This window comes from Pteropus vampyrus, unplaced genomic scaffold (genome assembly GCF_000151845.1).
Source record: "Pteropus vampyrus isolate Shadow unplaced genomic scaffold, Pvam_2.0 Scaffold579, whole genome shotgun sequence".
NCBI lineage: Eukaryota > Metazoa > Chordata > Mammalia > Chiroptera > Pteropodidae > Pteropus > Pteropus vampyrus.
Genome location: NW_011889360.1, coordinates 128,974 through 138,481, shown reverse-complemented (window position 1 = coordinate 138,481; position 9,508 = coordinate 128,974). Strand labels below are relative to the sequence as shown.

The 9,508-nt window shown below is 31.5% G+C and overlaps 1 protein-coding gene across 1 annotated transcript; it reads right to left on the bottom strand.

Moving 5' to 3' along the window:
- Positions 1-1,375: 1,375 nt before the first annotated feature.
- On the bottom strand, positions 1,376-2,314 carry LOC105308463 (olfactory receptor 4P4-like). Its single transcript, XM_011384435.1, has one exon. The coding sequence runs from the start codon at positions 2,312-2,314 to the stop codon at positions 1,376-1,378; it is 939 nt and encodes a 312-aa protein (XP_011382737.1).
- Between the last annotated feature and the right edge of the window lie 7,194 nt (positions 2,315-9,508).

Here is a 9,508-nt window from a genome sequence, read left to right as displayed (position 1 = left end):
TTATACCTTGAAGCCAAATAATGAGGGCTGGCTTATGTCATTTAGGTTAGCTTTAGTATCTGCTGAGTTGCTCTTCCTCTAAAATCTTTCAATGTATCAAAGTTCTTGGCCTGCCCCTCAACTAGTAAAACTTTTTACTACTTGTTAGGCTGTGACTTAGTGAACTCTAATTTTCCTGAGAATGTGTGTGGGCATCCTTTTCACATAGAAAGTGTAGTTTTTATTCTTCAGTAATGGGCTTGGTAAATTAAGTGTAATTTACCTTTAAATGAGGTAGTTCTGATGTAGTCAAAGATAAAAACTTCGTTTGTTCAATTATGTCCTGATAGTAAGGACATTAACTTATATCGAACTTATACACAAAACTATTTGCCATCCAAACTAAGGACTCATTATATTACCTACAGAATCAAGATAGATTCAACCATTAATACTACTACCTTCAAATATGTTTTTATTGCTTTAAATGCATTGTATTTAAAATGGAATATTTAATGTATTAGATTTGCTAGTACTTTGTATAGGATTTTTTCATTCATCAGAGATATTGGTCTGTGTTTTTATTTATTTATTTGTTTGTTTGTTTGTTTGTTTGTTTCTTTGTTTATTTATTGTAGTGTATTATCTTTATCAGGTTTTGGTAGCAGGGTAATGTTGGCCTCATAAAATTCAATTGTACACTTGTAACCTATATAATTTTATTAACCAGTGTCACTCCAATAAATTTAATAAAAAAATAAAATTTAACCCAAAGTCTCTAATCAAAGGATTTTTTAAAACTTAATCCTTTATAAAACTATTTCTCTTTATTCTTATAATTAAAGAATGTTCTTAAGTTCCCCCTAAAGATTCATAAATTGGCTTCAATTTTCTAGAAAACAGAACCTGAAGCAAAATTTATGCACCAACATTTTATTCAGAAATGTAATTCGAGAGAAATAGGTGTGAGGGAATGTGGCAGTGACACGTAGAGGGAAGTAGATCCAATACAAAGGATGGCATTACAGAGCTAGCTTCAACTTCACACCAAACATAGCATTTTGATTGTGTCTCAAAGGGCAGGTAAGATAATACTGCACACCGAAACCATCTATGGAAGGGTTAAAATGAAAGGGAATTTATCTACCTGGGTATGATACTAGGAAATTAAAAGTGAAATAAAAATAACATGAACCCTAATTTTATGGAATCTAACATATAGTGAAGAATGAAAACAAGAGAAGCACATTAAGAAAGGAATATGAATGAGAAACACCACTGAGGGCCAGCTGTTGCTTAAAGCTTGGCTTTTAAGCATTCCAATGTATTTTTCCATTGACAAGAGGGAATCAAAGAAAGGAGTGTGATTAGAATATATGCAAAAGATGAATAGGCTTCAAATCATTGGCTTCTTTTGCCCACATCTTTCGTTGCACCAAACTTTCTTTATGGCATTTTTCATTTCCATGTTTCTAAGTGTGTAGATAAGAGGATTGAGCATGGGGACAATAATTGTGTAGAAGAGTGTAAACACTTTATCTTCTGGTAAAGTTGTGGCAGGCCTAATGTAAACAAAGATGACAGGTGCAAAGAACAGAATCACAACTGTGACATGAGAACTGCAAGTGGAAAGTGCTTTGTGGCGGCATTCTGCAGAATAGGCTCTCACATTATACAATATCATAAAGTAGGAAGCCATCAAAACCACGAAGATCACCAGTCCCATCAGGCCAGAATTGGCAATGACTAAGAAACCCATTTTGTGTGTATCAGTGCAGGCCAGTTTCAACAAAGGGTATACGTCACAGAAATAATGATCTATTTCATTGGGGCCACAGAAAGGTAAACCAATCGTAAGAAGAAACAGGCCCAAGGAATGCAGAAACCCCCCTGCACATGATGCTATGAGAATTGCATTACGCCTTTGCCTGTTCATGATAATGGCATAGTGGAGGGGTTTGCAGATGGCCACATAGCGGTCATAGGCCATTCCAGTGAGGATGAAGACCTCGATCCCCCCAAAGAAGTGTGTGGTGAAAAGCTGTGTCATACAGTTTTTGTAGGAAATGACCTTCCTCTCTGACAATAAGTCGGTCATTAGTTTGGGTGTCACAGTAGATGTGTAGAAGAGGTCTGAGAGTGAGAGGTAATTAAGGAAGAAGTACATGGGCTGGTCAATCAGCTGGCTGCATGTGATAGAAATCATGATAATCAAATTTCCTAACCAAATAGCTATGTAGCAGAGTAAGAAAAATAAGAAGCAGAGGATCTGGACTTTTTTATTCTTAGAAAGTCCCAAGAGAATAAATTCAGTAATATTATTCCTATTTTCCATGCTCTGAAGCTCCAGAAAGTTTTCTGAAAATATAAAAGAATTAAAACAAGTAATTGATGAGAAAATGGAAATATATTATCTAATTAAAATGGCATTAATGCATTTTTTAAGACCGAAGCCATTTTGAGATCCATCGAAGTCACTCTTTCTTTTAACAAAGTTCTTTTAAATGTCTAGTCTCAGTAGTTTCCTAGGAGCGATATGGCAACAGAAGCAGATTGGACTTTGGGTGGTGAACACACAATGCAGTATATAGATAATATATTATTGAAGCCTATATAATTTAATTAATCAATGTCATCTCAAAAAATTTAATTAAAAATATTATTATAAAAAGAACCAAGGATACAGTGCTGAATGAGACAAAAATCCTAGCTTTTGTATAATTTAATTTTTTTTTTGTTAGGAAGCAGGAAATGATTCTGATCAAGAATAAAAAAATTAAATATTTCCAACAGTTTTAAGTATGGTGAACATATAATGTGCCATTTAAACTGGAGAATTTTGAATGAAACAGCATCATTTGTAATTACACTATGATAATGGGTATAAACCATGACTTTCCAGGGAGAACCAAGCTATATGTTTCACACTGATGATGAGTCCTCCTCACCAATATGTGGCTGAAAACTGCTTTGTGTATTTTGTAAGAATATTTAGCACAACTAACTAGAAAAATAAATTTGAAGTAAATTTGTAAATGATGAATTATTTGAATATGTTATTTTGATTATCCAATTACATGTTTATTTGTAAAGTAACTCCTTACTCTACCACCAATTTACAATAAAATCTTATAATTCTAACTTTTAAAAAATAAATTTGAATTTTAGTCATGGAAGAAATAGAAAAATTCAGATCAGTATTAGAAGGTACATAGCAGTGAATAAATAAAAATAAGTTGATAACAATAGCAAATAATAATGATTAAATTATTATTAAGAAGGTACTATTTTAATTTTTACATACATTAACATATTATGTGCTCAGTGAATCCCATTAAATATTATCCTTACCTTCACAAAGCACTGAATCGATCAGTAATGAATTTGAGCTCACACCTCTAGTGGCAATCTGTACTGTTTTTATACCCTTGTAGACTCAATTTTGAACCTGTGCTCTTAAATACAATGTTATGTTACTTTTTGGAACTGTGGAAATCTTCAAAAAATTTTGATAAAAAACTATGTGTGGGAACTATTGGGGAAGTGTTTACTAAGTAAATGGTTGTGGCATTTATACCAGTAGAAAGCCAGAAGAAATGATTTTAGATCATTCTTGATTTGATCATTTTCAAATAAAGTAAAACATGTTTAAACATCATTGATACCTTTGCCTTTTATATTAAATTAAATGCATTCTATGTAGGCAAAATTAAAGAGGCATATGGTTGAAAAATAGTTTTTTTACTTTTTTCAACTTTAGAATTATTATCAGTCAGTGCTGCTTCTTTATAAGAAAAATTTATATGAAGTTAAAAAATTTTTCAGTTTATCTTCAGTTGTGTTATATCCAAAAGAAATTATTTAAATATTTAAGTATATATTGTTAACAATGGTTATTTCATGATGATTAGACGATAGAGATTTTAATTTTCCAAATTATATCCTTCTTTATTTTCCATTTTTTGAAACCATGAACTTGTATTTATTTTTAGAAAAAAGAAAATATTTTATAAAAAAGTATATTTTACATAACTAGTAATTATGTTTCAAATTATTTAGAAATTGCCTTTGTATGTATGAATGTCTATTTTTCCTTTAAATGTAGTTTAAAATACTAAAAAATTGTGCGCACTAGAGTCTGAAGCCCACTTCTAATTTTCAGTAAGAAAACTAAGACCAAGAGCTCAAATCACATCATTTATTCCTAAATGAGAACTTATTGAGGAAAAAAAAGTGAATTGAGTTTTTATTAGGTTTCTTTTAGTTGAATAATTGATGAACCTGCAAATACTGTTCAGATTTGGTAAATAAGTAGAAATATCTCAATTCTATTTGTCAATAATATCAAAGATCTTGCAATGTTAGACAAATTGGATAAGGACTCTGAAAATTTCAAAGCACACGACTTTGAACATTGTCATGAGACTGTGACACAGAGCAGGGTGTGACCACAATAAGAACAACATAAATCTATTTTAAAAATGCCCCATTTTTTCCTACTTATCTACTTTTTCAAAATAAGTAAACCTTCAGAAAAATAATTTAAGTTAAATTTATTAGGATGACTGGTTAGTAATATGCTATAGATTTAAGTGTACAGTTCTATAATACATCATCTGTATATTGCGTTGTGTGTTCACCACCCAAAGTCAAATCTCCTTCCATTCTCATATTTTGGACCCCCTTTTCTGTTTTTTAATCCCACCTCCCCTCTTCACCTTCTGTAAGATATAAGACTGAAAGCAACAAAAGAACAAGACGAACAAACAAAAACTCATAGATGCAGACAACGGTTTAGTGGTTACCACAGAGAAAGGACAGAAAAGTAATTTGAATTACAACGCAATAATATTTGCCTAGGTTGAAAATATTATACAGAGAGGGGGACTCCTCTAATTTCAAAATAGTTCCCTTAAATATGATACAATAAAAATAAAATAACTTCCTTTGCTTAATCATTTTCTCCCATAGCTGCTTCTCTTCTGGAGAATGCACTCACACAAGATGGCATAAATCTATAAAAACAAAACAAAACAAAACAAAAACCCAAACCTTAATCTCTTTATAGTCTCTCAAATGGAAGCATTTATACTTACATTCTAGGTAATTATGTAGTAAATGCATTGTAGACAAGAGACCTAGATTTTTCTCCCACTCAGTTATTTAATTGTTCATTCCTTAAGATTTCGGGCTCCCATCTGTAAAATAAAGGAGTTTCTGTAAAATAAAGGAGTTGGATTAGATAATCTCCCCAGATGCTGATAGTGTGGGACTCCTGATTCTTTATTAGTTTGGAGAAAATATGTGTTTGCCTCCCTCCAGCCTCTCCTGCTTCATTGGATGCATTAAAACCTTGGAAAATATAGTATTGGCAAGCTCATCACCATTTCTGTACCTGGGTTTCCTTCTCGGTAAAACCAAGAAAATGTTACTATTTCCATATAGGGTGTTTGTTTGAATTAAATAAGTTGGTAATGTGAATTTTCTTCTAACAGTGCCTGGAAAGTACTACACATTGAGTAATTGTTAGCCACTTTCAAAGTTACAAAATGTAAGATCAAGGCCCTAGAGGAAATGTAACATCTACAGGGTCAGGAGTTATACCTTATACTATCTCTCTCTTCACAGTATTGGAAATATCAGAAACTTTTTGAGATAAATCTTAGTTTGGAACAGAACTCTAAATGTTAAAATTCAAGGTTCTTCACCTCCTTGAATATTTTCTCTCCTTCCATGAAATGAGAATTGCAATGCTTAATTTACAGGATGTCTGTGGAATTCAAATAAAATTGCATATATGCAGTGCACTGCTCAAAACATACTAGTTCCTCCTGCTTCCTCTCTGGAACCCCCATGGTGTTATGCATTTAGCAGGTACTCACAATATTCCAGTAGGAGTGGATCCTCGTAATTAAGATGATGTGAGATAGGATCCTGGCTCCAAAATTCACTTGAAACATAATTTTGGGCAAACTATGCAAGCTCGATTTCTTCACCTATAAAATGTGTAATACAATAATTAACTCTGAAGTCTGTATAAAGATGTTATGAGTTTATTTATATAAAAGCTTAGGATCGAACCTGGCATATAGATGAAACATTTAATAAATATATTTCTCAATATTATACATATTTGTTATATCAGAGGACATAAATAAAAATTAAGAATAATGTCATCTTATCATTCTTCTTACAAGTTTTGAATAGCTTATTAAAATATATAATATTTCAACAGGGGTAGATAAAAGAAGGTAGATAAGACATAGCCTAGCTGCCCTGCCATGAAAAATCTATTCTTTCTTACTTGAAGCCTGGGGTTTCTCACATTGGGGAAAAATTCTCTCATTAAACAAAATCTTTTCCTCTTGGTCATAAGTTAGCTGACCTTCTCCCCACACACCTGAAGGTAAGCTTTATGCTTATGCCCGTCATTTAATGCATTTTCCCCTTTGAATTTATTGATCCTGCCCAAATTACATGGACGTTCATATTCCCCTTTTATCTTTAAAAAATTCTCTATATTAAACTCAGATAAAAGAAACATATCCAATAGATATTAGGCATTTGCGTAGATTGATTAAAAATTCGACCTTCTTTTTTGCTTCTTCATAGTCTTAGAATCGTACTGGTACTTTGCTTCTTAATTATTTTATGTTCGCTTCCTTCACTGAAATTCTGCTCACTGACCTGTTGGGTCGGTACATGCACCTTCATATTTAACTTTTCTCTATCACAATGGAAATGGAGAACTAATCGTATGATTAACTTCATGAAATTTTAAAATAAAGCAAAACAAATAAATCTAGTAATATTTTGATGCTTAGATTTATGGCACTGCTTACTTGAGTAGATTTAAAGTTCATCATAGCTAGTTATAAGTGGAAGGGAAGGTGCCAACTTTCCCAAAATATTAAAAATAGCATTTTTAATGATTCTGGGTTTTTTTCCATCTAAAGGCTTATTAGCAGAATTAGATCATAAATATAATCTGAATGATTCAAAAATTCTTTTTAAGGAAAATGACTAATACATTTATGAACTGTATTTAACTTACCAGCTACTTAACTCATCGAGGGTTTCTTGCAAACCAAGGCTTCACACATAAGATAAAGTCAGAGTAATAAAAAATTAACATTGCTGTTCAGTAATAAATCTCAGATCATATTAAGACTTATGAGAGAACTCTTGTGAATTCCATCAGTAAATATCTATTTGGAAAATTAACCGAAGTTGAGATTATCTTTTAATAGCTATTTTTCCATTTCTAAAGAAGAAAATAGTATCTCCTTGACATTTACCTCTGAATCTAGAGAAATAATATATATATATATTCTTTTTGATATCAAATTAGCATCTAAAGTGAATTCTGAGAAAGCATGTTATATAGAATCATTCTCAGTATCTCTGAGGGTTTAGAAATTTCCCATCAGTATACTTTGCCAAAGATATACATCATCGCTTAAATTTTTCCCTAAGAAATACTTAATCAAAGTCAATAATTATTTCCTTATTGCATCAGGGTCCAGAGCACTGAGATTAGACATGGGACATGGGAGCTATGAGGAAACATTAGAAGTGATGTTCAGATGTCAGGACAGAGTAGGATCAAGTGAACGAGGGATGCTGAGGTAAACTGAAATAGAAAATACCAGAAAACCTAACAGCCAGTGTTAAAAGTACAGAATGTAGACAGAAGATTTCAGATTTAGTTCTTCCCAGAAAACAAGCTTGTCAGGGTATTGGAATTTCTAATGGATGCCTAGAAAAGACTGCTTTCCTTTACAACTGCTCTTTTAGCGAATCCATCTTTCCTATGGATTCTCTTACCATATGTGCAGGTAGCTTATATATTAACCTCTGTATGGCAAACTCCTATATAAAAATATATTATTTTTTCCCGATTAAAATTTTATAGGTGTTTGTTATAGAAAGTTTAAAAAATGTAGAGAACTATAACAAAAAATGGTCTCGTTCAATCATTCATTTAAATATACTTACCGTCACCTACATCTAAAAAGTCTGTCGTGGATACAGCTCAGTGTAGAGAATGCATATATTGGGGGGCAAAACAGACATCGTCTTTGCCTTTAATGAGCCTAGAGACTAAAGGAAGAGGCAGACAATAAACAGAAAAACAAACAAAAGTATAATTACAAATATTATATTAAAAAAACACAGGGTACAGTTAATCTTTTGCTTTTTAATTTTTTAAATCAGCATTCCTGGCTACATATATATTTTTAAATTTATTTTTCAATTGCAGTTGGCATAAATATTATATTAGTTTCAGGTGTACAATATAGTGATTAACATTTATATACCTTATAAAGTGTTCACCTCGATAAGTCAAATATCTGCCTGACACCATACATAATTATTACAATATCATCGAGCGTATTCCCTATGCTGTCCTTTACATCCCTGTGGCTATTTTTTAACTACCAATTTGTACTTCTTAATTCCTTTCACCTTTCTCACCTAACTCTCACCCATCTGTCAACCATCAGTTTGTTCTCTGTATCTTTGAGTGTCTTTGTTTTGATTATTTTGTTTTTCGGATTTCACATATAAGTTAAATCACATGTTATTTGTCTTTCTCTGCCTGACTTATTTCACTCAGCATAATACCTTCTAGGTTCATCCATATTGTTTTAAATGGTAAGATTTCATTCTTTTTATGGTTGAGTAATATTCCATTGTACATATGTACCACATCTTTATCCATTCATCTATTGATGGACACCTAGATTGCTTCCATTTCTTGGCTATTATAAATAATGCTGCAGTGAACATAAGGATGCATATATATCCAGAGACAGTTCTTTTTATTTTTGATAAATATTCCTCTATTTATAGGCAACTTCCAATTCATAGGGTTATCTTCCTCACAGTGATGCAAAAAAATGTGGGTTATTTATTTGCTTTTCCTCGTCTGAATAGTTGTTGGGACAATAGATGGAAAAATTAAATTTTAGGTGGTATTATCTTAAGGTTCTTTTCTGGGCCTGTTGAGTGGAATGCTTAATTTCATTTTATTTCTATCAATATGCAATACCATATAATTTCTTTTGATAATAGACTTAAGTATATATCACACAGTAATTTTGTAATCATGGTCTATATTATTTTTTTGTAATTTTTAATGGCATACGTTTATGTTTGAAATGGAATGACTTATTTTTTGATAAAACATTGTTATTAATTTATACTTTGATTTATTTGTATTTAAGGAATGTTATTTACTTTAATCATTTTATTAACTTTATTGTGTTTTACTCATGGGTTAAAATATAATCAATTTTTATAACAGTTCAGGTGCAATTAAAAAAATTATATTCCTTATTACTGGAGTTCTGTGAGATATACGTGATCATATTGCTTGATATTATAGATTTAGTTACTAAGCGTTGGTTATTTTCTTTAGTCTTGATCGAGAATATCTGTATTTCTCCTCTCATCTCCTATAGTTTCTGCTTAGTGAAAATTCTTGCTTTGACATTGTGTATATATGGCTCAATAACTGCTATAT

Excerpts from the sequence above, each read along its gene's own strand:
- LOC105308463 (XM_011384435.1), bottom strand. The coding sequence starts at position 2,314 with ATGGAAAATAGGAATAATATTACTGAATTTATTCTCTTGGGACTTTCT.